This window comes from Meles meles, chromosome 6 (genome assembly GCF_922984935.1).
Source record: "Meles meles chromosome 6, mMelMel3.1 paternal haplotype, whole genome shotgun sequence".
Lineage (NCBI taxonomy): Eukaryota > Metazoa > Chordata > Mammalia > Carnivora > Mustelidae > Meles > Meles meles.
This window is the reverse complement of record NC_060071.1, coordinates 68,519,945-68,543,708: the sequence shown is the minus strand read 5'-3', so window position 1 is coordinate 68,543,708 and position 23,764 is coordinate 68,519,945. Positions and strand designations below refer to the sequence as shown.

The following is a 23,764-nucleotide window of genomic DNA, read 5'->3' as shown; positions in this document are numbered from 1 at the left end:
CTGAAGAAGGACAACAGCCAGTCCACATGGCCTATAGGACACATTCCAGACAAACAGTATGTCAGAGACATACTGCGTCTGAATTTCAGCAAAGACTTCAATTCAGTCTTGAAGAAATACTAATGTATAAACTAATAATGGAAAAATTTTGGTAAAATGTTAACAAAAAATATTTACTAAACAATGTTGATTAATTTTTGCAAGCCAGAAAAAGCTCTCTAGGCACATGTTATCAAATTAAAACCTTGAACTTAAATGAAGCCATCATGGTTAATGGCTAGGAAAAAAAATTACTAACTGGATGACAGAATTGTAAATCCACAAGATCCAGGCAAGTTGGGAAGATCAATAAAACCAACAAGATGACATCCCCCATGAGTTGTTATATGCAGATTTCTGAGATCTGGCTATAGACTTTTGCTTAATAAAACCTTGGAAGAAAGTCCTGCCAGTTTACACCAACTTCTTCTCTAGCCCTAAAACAAGACATTGCAACTTTCCTAACAGTCTGAGCCCTAGATATCTAAGCAAGTTCAAAAGTGAGAACACCTACCAGTGCCTCTCTTTCTCAAGAGATGATACAAGTTTATGATTCTTGAGATGTGCACGAACCCAACCACAGAGGGCTCTAAGCTCTATGTGGAATGTGAAGGGGTCTAATCAAGGAGGCAAGCACTGCTATACCAAAGAGGTGATATACGTGGTAAGAGACAGGTATCCTGGACCCAGGAGCAGTGGACTGGCAAAGGAAATGAGCCCCGAACCTCAGGCTTCTGTTTAATACTGTCTGATCTCCTAGAGATTCTGGAGAAAATAAGTCCATCAACAGGGAGACATCATTTGTAAGTTTTATATATATGTTTATATAGAGAGATATAGGTATATATCTATATATATATAAATCTATTATATATGTCCTCATCTATTATATAGATTTTAATCCATTACATATATCCATATATTAGGCACAGAGGGAGAAAGGGTGACCTGACACTGGGTCATGTGAAAAAAAAAAAACCAGAAGTCCGAAGTGACCTCAAGCCCAGCATGAATCAGCACTGTGCTAATGGTTGGTAAAAAGGCAAATGCTAATTTAGGCTATATCCAGTTGTGGGAGAGAATAGTGTCACTCTGTTCTGGGCTGTTCTGTAAACCTGCCTCCTCTTCTGGGCAGCCTCTTTCATGGGGCACTGATGTCCACAGACGATGTCCACAGCAGGACAAGGAGAATGGCGAGGGCAGTGGAGACCCTGCTGGAGGACAGGAGAAAGTGCTGAGCAAAGTGGGGACAGGGCACAAATCTACCTGAAGACTAGATTTACCCAGATAAGAAGCACCACCTTCAAACAGTTGAAGGATTCCTCCACAGAAACTAAGTAATACTCTTGGCCATGCTACATACAGGACAAAGCAAGGAACAAGAGAGGCATTAAGCCCCCAAATGCCCTGGGGGCCCAAGAGAGTATGAAAGAGGGTACAGAAAGGTGGGTTCTGGCTCTGCTGAGGCAGAACTTTCATGGGACCCCTCTGTTAAAAAATGGAGAGTGATCACTTGTTGTCAGAGAACTCCTGGACGTGTCAATACCAACCCATTTTATTTTTTAATTTTTTTTTTAAAGATTTTATTTATTTGACAGACAGAGATCACAAGCAGGCAGAGAGGCAGGCAGAGAGAGAGGAGGAAGCAGGCTCCCTGATGAGCAGAGAGCCCGACGCGGGGCTCGATCCCAGGACCCTGGGATCATGACCTGAGCCAAAGGCAGAGGCTTTAACCCACTGAGCCACCCAGGCGCCCCAATACCAACCCATTTTAAATCCAATCCCTCCCCCCAAATGGCGCACTTCCAATTACTGTGCTCTACTTCTTTTCATTAATACTCATTATCTTCTAACACACTATATCATTTACTTATTATGTCTACTGGTTATTGTATGCCCTCCCCTGCTTAAAATTAAAACCAGGAAAGTAAGGATGTTTGATCTTGTTCACTCATGTATGTCTAAAACTGTATTGTTTATAGAAGACACTTAATAGGGGCACCGGGCTGGCTCTGTCAGAGCCAGAGCATGCAACTCTTGATCTCTGAGTCATGAGTTTGACCCACACTGGGTATACAGCTTACTTAATTTTTTTGTTGAGAGAGAGAGAGCATGCATTGTGGGGAGCCAGCAGAGGGAGAGAGAATCTCAAGCAGGCTCTACACTCAGCTCAGAACCCAACCTGGGGCTTGATCTCACAACCTTAAGATCATGACCTGAGCTGAGCTAAGACTAGGAAGCATCTAGGCACCCCTAGAGCTTACTTTAGAAAAGAAAGAAGGAGGGACGCCTGGATGGCTCAGTTGGTTAAGCATCTGCCTTTGGCTCAGGTCATGATCTCAGGGTCCTGGGATAGAGCCCTGCATCAGTTCCCCTCTCATCTGGGAGCTTCCTTCTCTCTCTGCTGTTCCCCCTGTTGTGTGCTCTCCCTTTCTGTTTCAAATAAATAAATAAATAAAATCTTTCTTTTTAAGATTTTATTTTATTTAAGAGAGAGACAGTGAGAAGAGAGCATGAGCAGGGAGATGAAGGAGAGGTAAGTTTCAGCTGAGCAGGGAGCCTGATGCGGGGCTCAATTGCAGGACCCTGGGATCAGTGACCTGAACCAAAAGCAGATGCTTAACTGACTGAGCCACCAGGTGTCCCAATAGATAAAATCTAGAAAAAGAGAGAGAGAGAGAGAGAGAAGGACAGACAGAGAGATGGGCTGGAAGGGATAAGGAAACCCCTGACTGTGCACTCTCTCTCTCAAATAAATAAAATATTTAAAAAAAGACTCTCTAAACTCAGTGAAATTTAATGCAAAATTTAATCATCTCAGGATCCTGAGATGGAGCCCCAAGTGGACTCCACATTCAGTAGGGAGTCTGCTCAGGACCCTGTCCCTCTTCCTCAGTCGCTCCCCCAGTGTGTGTATGCACACGTGCCCATGCTCTCTCTCTCTCTCTAAATCTTTTTTTTTTTTTTAACTGGTATGTATATGCATTTTCTAGATAAGGCTTTTTATCAGGTGCTCGGAAAGATCCATGACCCCAGGAAGGGTTACAACTCCCTGCAGCCAATAAGTCCCCATTTAGAGGAAGGGACTGGACTTAGAAACCTTTCAAATGCCCAACAACTCTCAGATTCTACAGTTCTGTGGCAGCGCCTATCAGGGTGCTTGGCTCAGGGGCGGACCAGAGGACAGAACCCTGCAGAGGACTTCCGAGTCTGTCACCATCCTGCTCTCGTCCCTACAGCAGCTTTGATCTCTGGGTTTTAGAAGCAGACTTCTAAGTGGTACTGAGCACTTCAGAGTCTCGAACTCCAGGAGCAGAAATCTTCCTTAGCCCTCGCACTGTCGGGACTGCCATGGTCCCTTACGACTCTGGCATAGCACCCCTGGAGTAACAGGAAAGGATATTTTCCAAATGTCTTCCTCCCGAGATCAACTGACAGTGGGAAGCGGCTGTTTCAAAGGTAAAAGGAGGGAGGTGCTGCTATTTGAACACATGGTGATAGTATCTGTTGAATAAATATTCAGATGCAAGATACTGTACCAAGCAACTGAGCAACAGTTCCACAAATCCGTGTCTTAGTTGTTCATTTATTCATCACTCGCTCCTTCCATCTAGCCCACCCTTCAGCCACCACACCCCTTCCCACCCCGTGTACTATCAACACACACACACATCCCCATGCACACACATTCATATATGTTGCTCTCCATGTGGCGGTCCCGTTTGCTAATGGCTGTCCATGAACACGAGCCCTGACTAACAAAAGCCAAAGGACCCCGACGCTTACCTCCTTGCCACTGTCTGTGTGGACACAGTTCTTGTCTGGGTTCAGCTCAACCACTCGAGCTTTGACCCATTCTACGCCAGAGGGTATCACACTTGCAGTGGGACGGCCCGATGCGGATAGCTGCTTGGCTCCAGCGCCCACCAGTGTCCAGATTGGCTGGTAGAAATGCCTCTGAGAAAGTATTTGGAGATGAGTTTCGATTTGAGATGAAAAGGGTCATAGTGAAAGGTACACAAGCTAGACTCTCAATTATCCCTCCTACCCCTTGAGCATCCCGTAGAAAAGCCTTAGAAGGTTAGTCTCCCCCGAGCCACCTACTGGCATCTCCCATTATGTTAAACTCTGAAGGGAGTTTAACCTAACAAAAGAATTCTGCCAAGATCATCCCGAAAAAGCCATCAACTATCTTTTGTGACCATTTTATTATTTGTTGCTCAAAGTTGATTTGATACTTAACATATACATGTTATATTACACACACACACACACATTATGGATACATTTATGTGCACTGACATAAAGAAAAATTAAGTCTGGCAGCCTAAATGTGGTTCCTTAGAACCATCTGGAGACTCTGGTAAGTCTGGGAAGTTCACAACCACTTTTGAAGAGTCTCAAAACTTCCTGAACTTCCAGCAGTGCTTCCCAAGCCCGTGGAGGACTGTAGACACTCCCTATTGGCCCTAGTATCTCCTCTCCTTTCTCAGGGGTTTTACTTTTTTTTTTTTAAGATTTTATTTATTTATTTGACAGAGAGAGAGATCACAAGTAAGCAGAGCAGCAGGCAGAGATAGAGGGGGAAGCAGGCTCTCTGCTCAGCAGAGAGCCTGATGCAGGGCTCAATCCCAGGACCCTGAGATCATGACCTGAGCTGAAGGCAGACGTTTAACCCACTGAGCCACCTAGGGTGCCCATCTCAGGGGTTTTATACCCGAAGATAGTATGGACCAGAGCCTACCCCCGATGCCAAATTTCCATTATTTTTCTAGAGTTATCTTGTTTCAGATGGTCCTCACTTGAACTAAGCTAGTTTTGAAAGTTCTAGGTTCATGGGCCAACGGCAGATTGATCTAAGCGTGTCTGAGAATCCCAGTACACTCATGCAGTGGCCTGGGGGATTAGGAACTCTCAACACGGCAAAATGCCTCAAACTGGCTGGACAGAATTGCCAGCCACAGAGGTGCTAAAGAGGATAAAAAAATGCCTTTGCAATCTCCATATAGCCAGTAATGGAGGTGCTCAAAGAGAAGGAAGGCAGAGGTCTCCAGCAGTGAGAACTCACTGATTTCGAGTCCATCTTGAACAGAAAAAGGAATAAAAACACAACCTCAGATTCTTTTTTAGACTACAAACAAGCACTGGCTCCACCAATCGCTAAACCAGACACAGGAGAAAAAGTATGAAAGACCTGAGTCCCTCATAGCACCCCTGAAAGACTTCCATCCTGCACCTCCTCACGGGGAGGACAGCCATGACTCCGGCCTCCTGAACTGTACCCAGTGCCTCAGAGCACCGTCATTACCCAGACTAGCCACAGTGGGAAACGTGCCCATGGGTCAGCTACAACACACCACAGGCCCCTGATGGAGCTCTCAGACCAGTGTAATTTAAAACACTGGGGCAGGGGCACCTGGGTGGCTCAGTGGGTTAAGCCTCTGCCTTCGGCTCAGGTCATGATCTCAGGTCCTGGGATCGAGCCCCGCATCAGGCTCTCTGCTCGACAGGGAGCCTGCTTCCTCCTCTCTCTCTACCTGCCTCTCTGCCTACTTATGATCTCTCTGTCAAATAAATAAATAAAATCTTAAAAAAAATAAATAAATAAATAAAACACTGGGGCACCTTGGTGGCTCAGTGGATTAAGCAGCTGCCTTTCGCTCAGGTCATGATCCCAGGGTCCTGGGATCGAGCCTATGTCTGGCTCCTTGCTCAGCGGGGAGCATGCTTCTCTGTCTCTATCCTTCCCTGCTACTCATGCTATTTCCCTCTCTCTGACAAATAAAATCTTTTTAAAAATTTAATTTAAAAAAATTAAAAATTAAAAAAATAGGGGCACCTGGGTAGCTCAATGGGTTAAAGCCTCTGCTTTATGCTCAGGTCATGATCCCAGGGTCCTGGGATCGAGCCCCGAGTCGGGCTCTCTGCTTGGCGGGAAACCTGCTTCCTCCTCTCTCTCTGCCTGCCTCTCTGCCTACTTGTGATCTCTGTCTGTCAAATTTAAAAAAAAAAAAATTTTTTTAATAAAATAAAATTAAAATTAAAAAAATAAAATGCTGATCCTGAATTAGTCACTTTAAATAGGAAATGGTCGAGAACACCCTCTCAGATCGCAGCAGCAGCATACCCATTTGAGACTACAGGCAAGCCCCAGGATACCTCACAGGGGCCTGGCAGACTTCTTGAAAAGGAATGAGCTTTTCTTGACCTGCCCTCCCAATCAAACAGGCACTGGATCCATTTTGCTTCCCTCCCAAAGACACTGCTCCCAACTCGTGTACACCCAGCTCCTCATAAAACATTAGTCAAACCACCAAAAATCTGGAATATTTTTTATGAAGGTACTGGATCATCTTAAAATGTTTTGCATGAAATAGAGCCTTACACACACTTCCCAGCTTCCTCCCTGGCACTGCTACCTTTTTCTGCTTTATAATCTGTTTATAATCCCTGGTTCTTCAATTTTTCAATCTCACTAACACCTTTTCCAGAGGCCTCCCTGATACTCAACTCATCACCTGTTCTCCATACTAGAACAGAGAAAGGAAAGTGTAATGGCCACCGATCTCCCTTTGGACACTAGCTTGGAACTGGGAGACCTTTTTGGGTTGAACTGTCTCTCCCCAAAAGATATGCTAACGGCCTCACCCCAGTACCTGTGAATATGATCTTATTTGGAAATAGGGTTTTCACCGATGCAATCAAGTTAAGATGAGGTCATGCTGCATTAGAGTTGGCCCTAAATCCAAGGACTGATGTCCTTATAAGAAGGTCACTGAAGACACTAGAGACACACAGAAAGAAGGCCATGTGAAGAGAGAGGCAGAGATTGGAGTGATGCCAGCTATAAGCCAAGGAACACCAAAGACTGTCCACAACCACCAAAGCTAGGAGAAAAGTATGGGACAGGTTCCCTCTCCTCTTAACAGCCTTCAGAGGGAGCATGACCTTGCTAATAACCTTCACATTGGACTTCTAGCCTCCAGAACTGTGAAAGAATAAATCTACTGGGGCACCTAGGTGGTTCAGTCGTTAGGCATCTGCCTTCAGCTCAAGCCATGATCCCAGGGTCCTAGGATCAAGTCCCACATCGGACTCCCTGCTCGGGGGGAGGCCTGCTTCTCCCTCTCCCACTTCCCCTGCTTGTATTCCCTCTCTCGCTGTGTCTCTCTCAAATAAATAAATAAAGTCTTAAAAAAAATAATAAACCTATTGTTTTAAGCCACACAGTTTGTGATAATTTGTTATGGCAGCCCTAAGAAACTAATACAGAGAACATGAAAGCCTAGAGATCTGTCCTCTCCCATTCTCCCTCTCCCCACCTCCTCCCAATCCTTTGTGATCAGAAGGAGAAGCACTGACGTGGACACGACAGCAACAGGGCCTGACAGCCATCCACACCCTAGCCTCTAACACACACGCACACCTACACACAGGCACGTGGATTCAAAAAGGGGAGACTTACCTCACTGGGCTCAACAATGGCGACATTCTCCGCACCCACTCTCCTCTTCATGCGGGCAGCCATACTGATCCCACCGCTGCCCCCACCCAGCACCAGCACTTCATAGTGGTTCTTGGCAGCAAGGCTGGACCTTGTGTGCAGCTGAAGGAGGCTAGTCTGCTGAGTGCCCAGCCTGAGGGAGCAGGCAAAGAGCTGGGCTCGAGGGCCAGATGCCACCGCGGCCAGTGGGATCATCTTCAGGCTGGATTAGGCTAGAAAGGAACAGATAAGGCTAGGAGTAAGAAGGCACCACTATGGAACCAAAGCATTTTCTTTCAGGGAGGAAGGGGAGGCTGGTGTCTGACCAGCTCTAGTTGGTTCCCGCCATCTGCTCTCAAGACCATTTTCCCATCTGGCTGTAGTCAAAAGTCTCCTGGGAACACCACTGAGAGCTAACATTGGGCTAAGCTTTTCCATTTCTCTCATTCTCCTTTCAGGACACCTCGGACTTTGTCTGAACTAGGTAGGCCTCACCTTTTAAGTTCTAATAATTTTCCTATACTTATCCTTGTCCATCCATAACTCTAGGGCGTCCTGTGGTTTATCTGCCTGCCCCCCATTTTTCCTCAGACATACTCTGTTTCTTTGACTTTTTAGTCCCTCAAAGATGTAGGAGTCCACAGAGAGATACCTGTACAATTCCTTGCCATAAAGCACACCTAAGACCTTGGGGAATTCCTAATACACCCACCTTCTGCAACTCAGAGTTCAGACCAAGGTAACTGGGGCATTGGCCGCCCTCAGAGGCCTCCTGGCTCTGCTTCCCAGCAGACATGCAGTGTAATCACATCCCTGACCACACGTAAGCAAAAGCCCTCCACACCCTTGGTAACTTCAACCAGAAGATAAAAAAGCCATAAAAGGAGCCCTGCCTGGTATCATAAAGTTATGTTTTATGTACAGAATCTGCACGTGCTGCTGACCAGTCTTTTATTATGTCCAATTCAATAAACAATCTTCGCTTCACGGTTCCTCCCAGAGACCCACTTCACCTGTTTTTCTGTGCTGAGCAGTTAGTGCTTTGCCAGAGAGGAAGTAAGGGCCTGTCGGGAAGTGGGCCTGGCTTCACCCCATCCACAGAATGGGTCTCACACTTTGCACACCCTCTATTTTTGTAACTTGAAGGGCCCAGACTCAAAATATCACCCTCTCTGGGTATTCCACTGCCCCAAATTTCACCATCAAGTTCAGTCCTTCGGGTTCGACAATGCTCCAGGAACCCTTTACTAAAATGAGGGTACTCAGCTGGGGGAGAACACTTCCAGCTGCTAAGGTCATGAACTTCTTCCTGGGAACACTTCAATCATACGATTTTTCCCTCCAACTAAAGAAGAGGAAGGCTACATGAGGGGCTTAAACAAAGCCAAGATGGGAAAAGGATGTGAAAGGAAGAAAGGCAGGCCCTAAAGAAGGGAAGAATGAACTAGTGGAAGGAGGAGGAGGTCAGTGTTGATTTTGATTAGAATTAACTACTACAGGGGCGCCTGGGTGGCTCAGTGGGTTAAAACCTCTGCCTTCAGCTCAGGTCATGATCTCAGGGTCCTGGGATCGAGCCCCACATCGGGCTCTCTGCTCAACGGGGGCCTGCTTCCCCCTCTCTCTGCCTGCCTCTCTGCCTACTTGTGATCTCTGTCTGTCAAATAAATAAATAAAACCTTTTTTTAAAAAAAAAGGAATTAACTATTACAGAGTTTTTGCAAACTCAACAACTTCCCCAATATCTTTGCTCTGAGGTCCCAGGAGAGGTGGGGAGGGGGGGCGCCTACAGTAAGTGGGGCTAGCTCATAAATTGTAGCTACAAGTTTAAAATCAGTGCAACCCTTCTAGAAAGCAACACTTCTCATCCACTGACCCTGTGTTTCCATTTCTGGGATTCCAAGCTAAGGAAATAACCTCTAACGCTGAAGAAAAAAATCCTTTACAAAGATACTTCTCACATACTCATTCCTAATATGGTGAACCTTCAGTTAACTGGTTTGTGGACTGGCTGATTTCATCCTGGTTACAGAAAACCCACAGGCTCCACTCTGGCTGGGGAAGGCTCAGGTCCCAGACTGTTTTAACCACCACTAATTCATGACTGATTTAATTTAACATGGTATGAAGGGGCAGGAATAGCGGTCTGAATGTCAGAACATCAGGGGAAAGGTTAAGTACTGTTATACATGATAATGGGTGATTTTGAGTTCTTCTGCTTTTCTGTTTTATAAAATCTCACCTATATACATAAATTAATGTTACAATAAAATCTTTATTTTCACAAGTAGCATGTATGAAGTCTTTTACATAAGCCTTCAATCTGTGAGTTAGATGCCATTATCATCTCCGTTTTACAGATGATAAAATCGAGCCAGGGAGCAGTTCAGTGACTTCAAGGTCATACAGCCCATCAGTGGTGGGCTGTGAACTGAATCCAGGCACTTCGGTGCCAGAGCCTCTACTCTAAACCACTGTACTCTACTATCTGTGTGATCCTTATCAACAACAGCAAAACACTGCCTATGTGATAATGTTAAATGAAAAAAAAAAAAAAATCCAGATATATTTTCCACACTTCACCATTGCTTTTTATGGTACTAACACCTAACTATTAATGTTTGGGTATAACTATAATTCATTTTTCTTCTTCTTTGTACATGCTTTTCTCAAGTTTTTGTTAATAAACTCTAGATTTTACATTTTGAAAATCAATTTTTGTTAAGTGATTTGAGGAAAATCACCATGTAGGATGTTGCTGTTTCATGGGGAGAGAAGATTTTTTTTTTTTAAAGGTTTATTTATTTATTTATTTGAGAGAGAGAGAGAGTGGGCATGCTGGTGGTGAGAGGGAGATGGAGAATCTCAAGCAGCCTCCCCACTGAGCATGGATACTGATGTGGGGCTTGATCCCAAGACCACGAGATGGTGACCTGAGCTGAAATCAAGAGTCGGAAGCTTTGGCGCTTTCGTGGCTCAGCCGGTTAGGCGTCTGCCTTCAGGTCAGGTCACAATCCCGGGGTCCTGGGTGAGAGTCCCACATCTGGCTCCGGCTCCACGGGGAGTCCGCTTCTCCCTCTGCTCCTCCCCGACTCACGTGCACTCTCTCTCTCTCTTAAATAAACAAAATCTTTAAAGAAAAAAAAAAAAGTTGGAAGCTTAACCAACTGAGCCATCCAGGCTCAGGCCCTGGGAAAGAAGTTATTTTAGGGTGAACAGATACCTATCACTTCCTGCCTTTTTCCTATTTTTCACAAAATGACAGTTCCCAGAAAAGGGAAACCATTTTCTCACGGTCTTGAGGCTACATCTTAAACCCCCCTGGAGAGGGTTAAACAATAATGATCTAGGAGGAGGCCTGGCTAAGTTTCTGGTTTCTAGCTGCTCCATCTATGGTTATTTAACCTCCTAGTCCCCCTTCCAGCCTAACACACCACAGTTTTTCTCTTGGAAGAGGAAGAGTTTACGCAAATATTTTCCTCATTCGGCCAAGATAGCTAGTTCTGTTCTCTTTCAGCAGCGACCCATAGTCTCTTTCTGGATTCAGTATTTTTAAACACAAAGTCCTCTCAACTCCAATAGTAACAGTCATCAGACAGAATGTCCTGAGGATTGACTTCAATAAAAACTCCTGAAGGAGATGCTGAGAGCTTCTGAGTTCGTGACACATGCTAGGAGGGGAAGTGCTGTACCCCCACCCCGACCCCCATACTTATGCTCTCGGCAATGTGGCTGTTTCCGAGTTGTAATAAACCTTAAGTATGTTGTAATAAAATGGTAAGTTTATTACTGGTAAAATTTAAGCTGTAATAAACTGCTAAGCATGAGTAGTGTTTTCTGTGTGTCATTCTAGTGAACTACCAAACCTAAAGGGGGGGTCATGGGAACCGCCAAATATGTAGTCAGCCAGGTAAGAGTGTGGGTAACCTGGGACCACATTTACAGATGACATCTGAAGAGGGGGCAGCCTTGTGGGGCTGAGCCCTTAACCTGATGTAATTCTGGGAGTTACTGCCAGGATTTAATTGTTGGACACCCACTTGGTGTCAGAGAACGGGCTAATGTTGGAAAAACCATACATTTGGTGTTAGAATATTAGAAGTGGTGTCAGAAAATATCATGCAGGAACCGATAAGAATTTCTGACATTATCTAAACCAAGTCTATAGCAACAACCAAAAAAAGAAAAAAGGAAAAAAACCCACAACAACAATGAAAGGAAGCAGCAGTCACACAACCTTAACCAGAAGGCAAACAGGAAAAGACCAAACTTGACTCTGAAGTCAGCAGAAAAGAAACAGAGTATTTCTGCCAACCAAGTAACGAGGAAGCATAAATCTAATATGACTTCTTAGTCTCTCAAGAAGATTATCTAAAAAATATTTACTTATTCAGTTAAGAAATAAGAACTACCAAAGAGGGACACCTGGCTGGCTCAGTCAGTTTAGCATGGACTCTTGATTTCAGGCTCAGGTCATGACCTCCCGGTTGTGAGATGGAGCCCTGTGATGTCCGGGCTAGGTGTGGAAACTGCTTAGGATTCTCTCCATCTCTCTCTTCCCCTCTCCTTCTCTCTCTGGCCCTCCCACACCTAGGGGGGAAAAAAGAATTAACTACCAATGATACAGAAGAATGCAGCCACTTTATCTCTACTTTCCTACAAGGTGAAACACACACTTTTTTTTTTTTTTTAAAGATTTTATTTATTTATTCGACAGAGAGAAATCACAAGTAGACAGAGAGGCAGGCAGAGAGAGAGACAGAGGGAAGCAGGCTCGCCGCTGAGCAGAGAGCCCGATGCGGGACTCGATCCCAGGACCCTGAGATCATGACCTGAGCCGAAGGCAGCAGCTTAACCCACTGAGCCACCCAGGCGCCCCGAAACACACACTTTTAAAAAATAAATAAGGCAAATTTAACTTGCATTTAACAAGTGCATGTAATACATTTTATAATTAAATGATTTCATGATTCTAAGTTAAACAAAAATTCTTCAGTTAATCCTACATCCATTGAGTGCCTCCTGCAAGGTATCAAAACAAATGCTTTGTTCAAAAAAAAAAAATTTTTTTTTAAGAAGGGGCACCTAGGTGGCTCAGTGGGTTAAAGCCTCTGCCTTTGGTCCAGGTCATAATCTCAGGGCCTTGGGATGGAGCCCACATCAGGCTCTCTGCTCTGCAGGGAGCCTGCTTCCTCCTCTCTCTCTCTCTCTCTCTCTCTCTCTCTGTCTGCCTGTTTCTCTGCCTACTTGTGATCTCTGTCAAATAAATAAAATCTTAATAAGTAAGTAAATAAATAAATAAATGCTTTGCTCTATCTAAATGAAATCCCTGCTGACTGAAAATAAGACCATAACCTAGGCATCTCTTACTTACATCACTGGCAGCTGGCTCCTGCCCAGGACCAGACACGTCTTTGGGACCCCTCACCTTTCCACTGCTGGCCCTTCCTGCAAAGGCAGCACCCAGTGCCTGTATGGAAACATCCCCATGATCAGGGAGCCCCACAGGCCGGATGCGGGGCTCGACTCCAGGACCCTGGGATCATGACCTGAGCTGTAGGCAGACGCTTAACCACTGAGCCACCCAGGCGCTCCTGCTCAGGGCACTCTTACTGAAAGCTCCACCAGGCCAGTCAGACTTGCAGTTAACCTTTCGGCGACTTCTGCTCTTGCAGAAACAGTGGGTGTCTGTACGGTTCACAGCTGTTTTACCTCAAGCCTATGCCAGGCAGGGCCCTCCTTGCTTCAGGTTTCAGTAACCACAAAGCCAACTTTTAACTTGTCAGCTGCGTAGAACACCTCCAAAATCAAAGCATAAAAGAGAGAGGAAGAGCCTCCAGCTCTGGCCACCCACTCTGTTCCTCCCACCCTGCCTCTCTGCCCCGGCTTCCCTGGGCCAGGCTTACTCTGAGCCGCTCTATCCTGATGGTCTGCGGGTCCCAGTCTCTGAGGCACAAGGGAGCCTTGTCCACTCAGCCCAGGTGGGGCTTTCCCCTGGTGCCCCCGTGGTGAGACTCCAGAAAGGCTCCTCCCCCTTGAGCTTTCTAGGCTTATTTACTTAAATCGGCCCTGTGGCTGTCATTAGTTACAGCTCAACCAAATTACTTCCAGAAGATAGGATTTGATAGGAAAAGGTAGGGAGAAACTGTCACAATGGTAATAGCTACATTTACTGAGCATTTACTAGTCCTACTTTACTTTCTCTCAGGGACTCCTTAAAAAAGCTTTGTAAAAGGGATAGTAGCATCCCCATTTTACAGATGAAAAAAAATGACGTTTAGTATAAAGTTGGAGGACTTTCCTGAGATTCCATCACTAATTTAAGCAGGAGAGTTTAATTCAAACTGCCTCCTCAACTGCCTTCTCACAGTGTTGGACCTAAGAGATAATAGGAGGAAAATGCCTACTGGCTAAATTGTATTGATACTCAAATTTAAAGTAACTTCTGCCCCCTGGAGAGGGGTAGGAGGGAATCTATAAATTGAAAGAAAAAAAAATTACATTTCTTGGGGAGGGGTGAGATACAATAACAGCACTAATATAATTTTTGAAGAGCCCTTATCTTTTAGAAATACATACTGAGATTCTTAAAAATGAAATGATTTGGAACCTGCTTGAAAATACTACAAGTGGAGGGGCGCCTGGGTGGCTCAGTGGGTTAAAGCCTCTGCCTTCGGCTCAGGTCATGATCCCAGGGTTCTGGGATCAAGCCCCGCATCGGGCTCTCTGCTCTGCGGACAGCCTGCTTCCTCCTCTCTCTCTCTGCCTGCCTCTCTGCCTACTTGTGATCTCTGTCTGTCAAATAAATAAATAAAATCTTTAAAAAAAAAAAAGAAAGAAAATACTACAAGTGGAGTAGGTAGAAGCTTAGAAAACACAAGACTGACCAGGAGTTGATAATAATTTGAAGCCAACTATGGATATATAAGGGCATCCTCCATGGTAGTGAAAGTGTCCACACAAAAAAAAAAAAAAAAAAAAATGGACTAACAAAAAACAATGTGTTAGAGTGGGCAGCTCTTTAGTCACTGAAATGGTCAGTGGGCATATTTCAAGTAACAGCAAGATAACAGACATGCAAGGAATAGCAGCACAATTACAATCATACTTCCCCCCTGTGTGCACAGAGCTGTGCAATTCACGGGGCCCACACCTGAGGCCCCCTAGAGGTACTGATACCACTTTACAGATGGGCAAACCAAGGCTCAGAGAGGCAAGGCGATCTTCCAAAAGTCACACAATGGATGAGTCAGCAACAAGACTAGAGCCACAATGAGTCCTTTATGTGAACAGCAACTTTTTCTGAATGCCCCCTGAAGCAGCAATGCAGGCATTCACAGGAGCTAGTAAGTCAGAGCTCGAGATCTGGGACAGCCTCTCTTCTGGGCTGGGCTGGGCTGGACCTGGAAGAGCAGAAGGGGACCTACAACCCCTAGGGGCCCCACACACCATCTCCCAGAGAGGCGGGACTCTAGGCAAGGATAGATCCAGGTTTTATGGTCATCAAAGCCTATACATGTAGGGACCGAAATTACAAACATAAAATTAGATATCATAGTTATTATTAACTTTGAATGAGAAAAGAAATCACAATAACTGTCTGGATTCTTGGTGATTCGTGACTCTTTCTTCTGATAGCTCCCTCAGGCAATTTAGAAATACAAGCATAGAAATACTTCCTGGTTGCAATATGGCTGCCCCACCCCACCCCACACCCCCCCACCCCCGCTAGAACTCCTGCCCCCACTAGGACCTGGACAAGAGACCGGGCCTGAAGCTTCAACTTCATGTGCTTCTGGAGAAATTCACCTCTAGTGCCCACAGCACTCCTTTAAAGCACTCTGCCCACCCACCCACGTCTCTCTCCTTCTACCGGTCCTGAGTTTTGTCAATCTCCCTCCCGCCCCTTCCCAACATAATATGGCTTGTTTGGAGAATCGGAACCTAGATCCTGTGAAACTAGTTCCTCACTGTCCTACGGCAGATTTTTATGTGCTGGGCACTGTGCTGGGCACTGGAGGTAGACACATTATCTTCATTTTACAACCGAAAAAAGTAAGGCTACAGGAAGACTGGTTATATTCTCAAGGGGTACACAGACAATAAGAAAAAGAAAGAAAGAAATTAAATAAATAATAAAATAAATAATAATTAAAAAAATAAAAACAGGATTCAACCAGAAGAGACGGTAAAGAGGGAGGGAGAGAAGGAAAGCAAACATTGTCACTTTCCCTGGCACGTGGAGAATACTCCTGGGAATTTGCTCGCACAGCTATGGAGGCTCCCGAGAGCGACAGCAAGGGGGAGACCTAGGAGAGCCAATGGTGCAGTTTTCGTCCAAAAGTCAGCAGGCTCAAGGCCCAGGAAGAGCTCATGTTGCAGTTGAGTGTGTAGGCAGGAGAAAACTACTGTCCCAGATAAAGGCAGTCAGGCAGGAAGGATTCTCTCTTGGTGGGAGGGTGAACCTTTTTGTTCTCTTCAGACCCTCAACTGATTGGATGAGGCCACCCACACTGGAAGGGCCATCTGCCTTACAGATTCCTCCACAGACATCTTCATAGACCGTCCCAGGATACTGTCTGACCAAATGTCTGGGCACAAATTAACGGTCCCACTGTCTGACATAACCTACAAAACTGCAAGTCCAATTCCGGGAAAACCTCAGAAAGTGGAAATCGTTACTATGACTGGATTAGTATCATTTTGGGATCTCAAGAAAATGCCAAACATTGTTTCATAAATCCTATGGCTCCTTAATATGATTTCATCTTAATCGACATGCAAATGAAGGATGCAGTCATTTCTGTGGGAATTATCAATGGCACCGGACTAGACACTTCATGAAGCCTTCCTGGAGATGTTCTGAGTCCTACTATATTCATAATGTTTTCAATTGTATTTTATGATTGTTTGACATATGGGAGCCTTGGTAATCCTAGTGAGACTGTCCCTCCAGGGCTAGCTAACCCCTAGAGAGAGTAAATAACTTGTCTGGGAGCACACCTCTGTTATGTAAACCAAACCGTCCACCATACTTCCAACCACTTCCTCCATCTGGTTTTCACACCCCAAAAGGCAATATTCCGATGACCTAATTATCCCGGGCCAGACATCAGACAAATGGGGTAGCCCCTATACTCCAAAGCCCACTAAAATTATTCAAATTAGTCAACCCCAAACCTGGTCAGCCCCTTCCCCTTGCCTCACAGTAACTCCAGTATAGGCTTTGCCCATGTTTTCCCCTAGGTGCTTCCCCACATTGCCCGATGTGGTAAAACATGCTCCTGTCCCTGAATAAAAACTGCCTCATAAAAAAAAAAAAAAAAAAAAAAAACTGCCTCATAGTCCTCTCGGGACATGATGGAAGATTCTGTATGTTTAGCCAATTTTTTCCTCTGCTCCTTCTCCTTACATCTCCACTCAACAGTAAGGTGGCAGCCAGTTAAAAAGCAATCTAGGGGCACCCGGGTGGCTCAGTGGGTTAAAGCCTCTGCCTTTGGCTTGGGTCATGATCCCAGGGTCCTGGATGGAGCCCCGCATCGGGCTCTCTGCTCAGCAGGGACCCTGCTTCCCTTCCTCTCTCTCTGCCTGCCTCTCTGCCTACCTGGGATCTCTGTCTGTCAAATAAATAAATAAAATCTTTAAAAAAAAATTTTTTTAAGCAATCTAATTACGTATGTAATTAATATGTAATTACTGTAATGCTAGAATTATGTGGGTGACTGGACCAAAGTTTTACAACTAAATAACAGATACAATGTGATTTTCTTAATCTGATAATTACTCTGGAAGACTAGAGTGCTGGACCTTCCTTTCCTTTGTCATACTCTTATTACCTGCTCTACCTAAAGGAGCTATCTTCTTCACCAAGGAAAGTGTTTTCACTTCCTTTTTATCCACTTAACCTTGATAAATGGGAAGTGTCATCAGTCAGAGGTGCTCAGAAAGGCGTTTCAGGACGGAGTTTCCTACAGGATATAAATACATGTGCATATTTATACCTATGCTAAACGTGTCACAATCATACTGTGGCTAAATGTGCACAACCCAAAATCTGCACAAAAGATCTGCAAATTAAATTTTATTTAGCTGTGCTAAATGTGTAAGTGTATCTTTATGGAAAGAACAGAGTTGCACTAAGTCCACATGCTGCTAAAACTATTTCTACCAGTATTCACTGAGTCTCTGCTACACACAAGGACCTGTGCGATGGACAGAAATTTCCCCAACCTATTCCTGCTCCCATTCTCGACCTATTAGCTTTAGGTGCTAAGGGAAGAAGAGCAGATTTGCCAACAAATGCTAATGTAGGCCAAGAATAAGGTGAGGCAAATTTCAGGGGAAAGTCTTTTTAAAATATTATAAGGTCCAATTTGAATATTGGAATGTTTAAAATAAGCCATAAAAAAGCTAGGAGAAAATTTAAGTGGACATTTACATCATCGGTAAGATTAAAAAAAAAAAAAAAAAGGTCTTAGCACAACACCTTAGCATAACAAAAATCAGGTCAATGGTTTGAATATTTAAACATTTTTCAAAACTTCTTTTTTAAAGATTTTTTATTTATTTGAAAGAGAGAGCATGCCAGGAGAGGGGAAGGGGGAAGTAGAGGGAAGGGAAGGGGAAGGGTAAAGGGGAGAGATGGAGGGGAGGGGAGAGGAGGGATAGAGGAAAGGGGAGGGGAGGGGCAAAGTGAGAGGGAGAAGCTAACTGCCCCCCCACCCCCCCAACACCCCCCCCCCAGCAGGGAGTCTGACCAGGGCTAGATCCCAGGACTCCCAGGATCTGAGCTAAAGGCAACTGAGCCACACAGGCAACCCTTTTTTGAAACTTGTGTTTCAGTCTTCATTTCCCCTTCTCCCCCTCCATCCACTCCACACCCATTTCTGTGCAGCTCAGGTCCTGAGCTGCTGACAACGTCACTGGACTCCCTTGCCCTTTGCCTCCTGGTCAGTTTAGTCTGGTGTAATTGTCAGCCAAGAGAGCAGAAAGAGTAGTTGGGGTATTTCCTCCCCATTTTCTGTCTAGTTTGGGCCATGCCAGAGTGGGACAATGGATGGAGGCTGAAAAAACATTGAAGAGCATAACAGAAAAGTCTAGATTGTCTTGAACACACTGTAAAAGTATGACAACTATCAACAACTGTCCTGGGGAAGGTTCAGGAGGAAGTGAGGAGCACAGTGGGGAAGAAAACTGAATCACCTGAGAGAACACCTAAATCATCACAAACAGAAAATTCGCAGACACACAAGCATTAAAGGCTCTGCTGGTGAGGGTTTAAAATGAAATGAGGAACAAGTTATTGAACACTGGAGAAAAGGGATCCTCCTTGACTAGAGGAGCAGAAGTGTAACAAAATTGTGTCCTATGGTTATGTGGAAAGTAGAATTCTGCAGAAAAGGAGAAGTTGAACATTTAGCTGAGGATATGCCCAAGCAAAGTGTTGAAGGTACAGCCAGATTTCTTCTTGCTGCTTTTAGGAAAATGTGAAAGAAAAGAGATAAACTGAGGGAAGAAGTCTTCAACCAGAATGAACTGGGACTACCGAGTGGCAAACACTTCGCTACGTTTCATGACAAGAAAGGACAGCCCAGAAGCTGGAGCCAAAAGCTATCAAGGATTACTCCCAGGTCTTGAAATCTAATGGAATTTGTCCAACAGGATTTTAAAATTTCTTGGGACCAATGACTCCCTTCTTTCCTTTCACCTTTTTTTTCCTTTTTGAACCAGAGTCTACGTAACTTTCATCCTACACCTATACTACCACTGTTTTGGGAGCAGATGAGTTGTTTCTCTAGTTTCACAGGCCCACGGATCAACAGCAACTGTGGCCTCACTTATACATAATTTAGATTATCTAGAAGATGAAACAGAGACTTTGGAGCTGATGAGACTCAAATTCGATTTTGTGCCTTAGTCAATACTCTGATAGGAGACCTCTTTGGGGACCTTGGAGTGAAGATCTTTTGTATATGGGATAAGAAGGAATCTTTGGGAGCCAGAGTATGAACAGTGTGGCGGGCAGAATAATGCCCCTGCCCCAAGATGTCCTCCTCCCAGGAACCTATGAGTATGTTACATTGCAAGCTAAGGGGACTTTGCTGGTGTGATTAAGTTAAGGACCTTGAGATGGGGAAAGTAGCCTGCATGATTCAGGTGGGCCCAAATATGATGGATCCTCAAAAGTGAAGAACCTTTCCCAGCTGTGGCCAGAAGGCAGGCGTGACTCCGGAAGAAAGGTGAGAGAGATACCAAGCTGCTGGCTATGAAGATGGTGGAAGGGGTCCATGAGCCAAAGAGGTGTGCAGCATCTAGAAGCTGGAAAAGAAAAAGGGAAAAACAAAAACAAAACTAGGTTTTCCCTTGGAGCTTCTGAAAAGAACGTGGCTCTGCTGGTTCTTTGATTTTCTAGTGAGACCCATGCTGGACTTCTGAGCTACTGTACTGTAGGAACAGAAATCTGTATCCTTTAAGTCACTAAGTCCATGGTAATCTGTTAGAGCAGCAGTCGGAAACCGATGCATCACCTCGCTCAAGCTTCCCAACAATCGCATTAGTTAGATATTGTTATTCCAATCTACTGTTGCTGAAATTGAGGTTTAGGGATGTTAAGGACATTCTAGTTAAATCTAATAGCTTGGATATAAACCCCAATTTTTCTTTAAAGATTTTATTTATTTATTTGACAGAGATCACAAGCAGGCAGAGCAGCAGGCAGAGAGATGAGGGGGGAAGCAGGCTCCCTGCTGAGCAGAGAGCTCCATCCCAGGACCCTGAGATCATGAACTGAGCAGAAGGCAGTGGCTTAACCCACTGAGCCACCCAACCACCCCTAAACCCAGATTTTTGAAAGTCAACCCTAACACTCCTTCCACTAACCCAGGGACCTTTAGAAAATAAAGGTAGCCCAGGGCGCCTGGGTGGCTCAGTGGATTAAGCTGCTGCCTTCGGCTCGGGTCATGATCTCAGGGTCCTGGGATCGAGCCCCGCATTGGGCTCTCTGCTCCGCAGGAAGCCTGCTTCCTCCTCTCTCTCTGCCTGCCTCTCTGCCTACTTGTGATCTCTCTCTGTCAAATAAAGTAAAATCTTTAAAAAAAAAAAAAAAGAAAAGAAAGGTAGCCCATTTTTGGGCAGCTGTTCCTACAGAGACAGCCATAGAGTTTGGTGCTATGCTCTTGGCAGACTACAGAGGTTTTCTGCCTGCTACTACCAGCTATCCTGATCATCCCAGGGGATGACCAGAACAGTCCAGTGGGGACAGACATGACCAGAGTCTAGAACCAGAGTCCAAAAGCACCAAGAGATTTCAATCTCTCTGGGAAAAGAGATGCATCAAAATGCCAGCAAATAACTGAGTGGCCACAAGAAAGTTCCAATAAAGGCAAGGAAGGTAAAAATAATGTACAGAATTGGCTTGAGCTGGAGGGACTAGAGCAGTGTGAGCTGGACTGGACGTTGGGCCATGGCTGAGATCAGGGTATTTCAGGGCGGGGGGGATAATCATGGGAGGGGGACAAGGGAGCACCATGTACTCCATTCCCCCTGGAAAGTAAGTTCTGTCTGTGCAAGGACCCCATGTGACATGCTCATTGTGTTAGTCTCAGCACCTAGCACAGTGCCTGCCACAATGAGGGATCTCAGTAATCATCTTAGCCCATCCAGCCTACTAGAAAATACCATAGACATGGTAGCCTATAAACAGGAATTTATTCCTCACAGTTCTGGAGGCTGGGAAGTCCAGGATCAAGGCACCAGCATAGTCACGTTAATGAAGTTCTAGAACCTAGGTGAGGTTCCGTGGGATGAGATCCGGAGCCAAAGACCAAGAAAGAATTCTTGAGACATCTTTGGTGCAAAATGGTGGTTTATTAATGCACAGGGACAGGACCTGTGGGCAGAAAGAGCTGCTGCCCTGGGTTGTGAGGGATGGCATGTTCTGTACCATGCAGTTGGGGGAAGGTAAGGGAAAGGGAGGTTTCAACAGAACTTTCATATGCTAAAGAGGGCCTACAAGGTACTGGATATAGGAGATCCCAGAGATCTTGCAGTGCTGATCAAGGTTGTCTTTCCCTTTTAGCAAGCTATTAACATCAAGATAGTTGGGAGATTCCTAAAGAATGTCACATGTGTCCCACCCAGGAGTGGAGGTGAGGGGGAGACTGAGAGGTGTCAGCCTTTTGCTTGGGGTGAGGGGGAGACTGAGAGGTGTCAGCCTTTTGCTTTGTCCTCAGCCAGCCTTCTGCTGCTCCCTCATCAATGTGAGGGCCTTTTTCCTGTGTCCTCACCTGTTAGAATTGGCTCTGGATCTCCCTGGACCCTCTTTTGTATAGGCAATAAGCCCATTCATGAAGGCCTGTGACTTCATCACCTCCCAAAGATCCCACCAACTAATACCATCACCTTTGGGGCACAGGAGTTCAAAGATGAATTTTGGAGGGAGCACAAACACTCAGACCACAGCAGTCATATTTGCTTTGAAACATGAATTAAACGATGAACAGATTTATGGAACTTAGTTCGTTCCAAAAAATTTACTGAGGGTGGAGGAAAACACAAAGTTCTAGGATGTGTCCCTTCTTCTTCTTCTTTTTTTTTAAGATTTATTTATTTGACAGACAGAGATCACAAGTAGGCAGAGAGGCAGGCAGAGAGAGGGAGGAGGAAGCAGGCTCTTCGCTGAGCAGAGAGCCTGATGCGGGGCTAGATCCCAGGACCCTGAGATCATGACCTGAGCCGAAGACAGAGGCTCAACCCACTGAGCCACCCAGGCACCCCAGGACGTGTCCCTTCTCGAGCTAGTAAGAGAATGCTGTGCACACTTCCCACCTCACCCTTTAGTGACAGAACAAAGTGCAGTGTAGTCAAAAGGAGCCGAACACCTTAGGAGATTTGATGAAAAAGTAATCTAGGAAAACATGGTGAAACAGACAGAATCTGAGCAGGAGCAGGCAGGAGTTGACAAGTGGACATGCTAGGGAAGGGAAGAGCGCCAATCAATGAATCAAAGAGCACATCTCACGCCAGCCTTCTCTGCCCTGTGCTGAGCCCTGAGAGCTGAACTGGGAGGTTGGTATCAACTGGCCTGCTCCACGGAAAGCCTTAATTCCTATGGGGAAGCCCTCAGCTACAGCTCAGCTCTTTCCTCAGGGTTTTTTGTTTTTATTTGTTTTTAAGATTTTACGTATTTGAGAAAGAGACAGGGAGAGAGTGAGCATGAGCAGGGGGAGAGGGAGAAGCAGATGCCCCACTGAGCAGGAACCCCCTACGCAGGGCTCAACCTCAGGACCCTGAGATCACGGCCTGAGAACCAACTGAGCCATCCAGGTGCCCCTCTCAGGGTTCTGGTAATCACACCCTCTGTTTGCTTTTTTAGGCCTTGAATCAATGCAATCGCTTCACCACTCCTGTTGGTTTCTCTTAACCTTGCCCACACCTTTGTAAACAGTTATTGTATTAAACCCTTCTTAATAACATGTTTGAATGTGCCGACTGTTTCCCAGAGACGGGGGCTGATAAGGCGGAAAGGCCCAGAACCTGTCTGGGCAATGGAAGACCAACCAGATTTGGCTGCTGTTCAGAGGAGGTGAAGAGTAGACAAGAAAGAAATACTACAGCCCAATTCTGAAGGGTCACACTAGGGAACTGAGGCTTTCTACCAAAAAATCACCTTTGAGAAGTAACAGAATCAAGGGAATAGTTTTGAGAAAATGAACCTGGTATCATGGGGCAATTTTTTTTTAAGATTTTATTTATTTATTTGCTTATTTATCTGAGAGAGTACAAGCAGGGGAAGGAGCAGAGGAGGGAGGGACAAGCAGACTCTGTGCTCAGCGCAGAATCTGCTGCAGGGCTCAGTCCCACAACCCTGGGATCACAATCTGAGCGGAAATGACCAACTGAGAAACCACCCAGGCGCCCCTCAGGGAGCACTTTTGATAGGGGAAGAATGGGCACCTGGGTGGCTCAGTGGGTTAAAGCCCCTGCCTTTGGCTCAGGTTGTGATCTCAGGGTCCTGGGCTCCACCCCCCCACATCGGACTCTCTGCTCAGCGGGGAGCCTGCTTCCTCCTCTCTCTCTGCCTGCCTCTCTGCCTACTTGTGATCGCTGTCAAATAAATAAATAAATAAAATCTTTTTTTAAATAAATAAATAGGGGGAGAATCAAACCAGTCCCAGAAGTCAGTTTTGGAGACAAGTGCAGCGGTCTAGGTGTGAGTGATAAGGGCCTAATCAGGTACTTGCATTA

The 23,764-nt window shown here is 45.4% G+C and overlaps 1 protein-coding gene across 1 annotated transcript in view; it reads right to left on the bottom strand.

Annotated features, from left to right (window-relative positions):
- SQOR (sulfide quinone oxidoreductase) overlaps positions 1-23,764 on the bottom strand; it is a 52,800-nt gene that overhangs the window by 21,518 nt on the left and 7,518 nt on the right. Inside the window, exons 2-3 of the mRNA XM_046007351.1 lie at positions 7,505-7,755; positions 3,826-3,996 (exon numbers count right to left, since the gene is read on the bottom strand). Of these exons, the coding sequence (XP_045863307.1) occupies positions 3,826-3,996; positions 7,505-7,738 (405 nt within the window). The 5' untranslated portion in view covers positions 7,739-7,755. The remainder of the gene's footprint in view (positions 1-3,825; positions 3,997-7,504; positions 7,756-23,764) is intronic.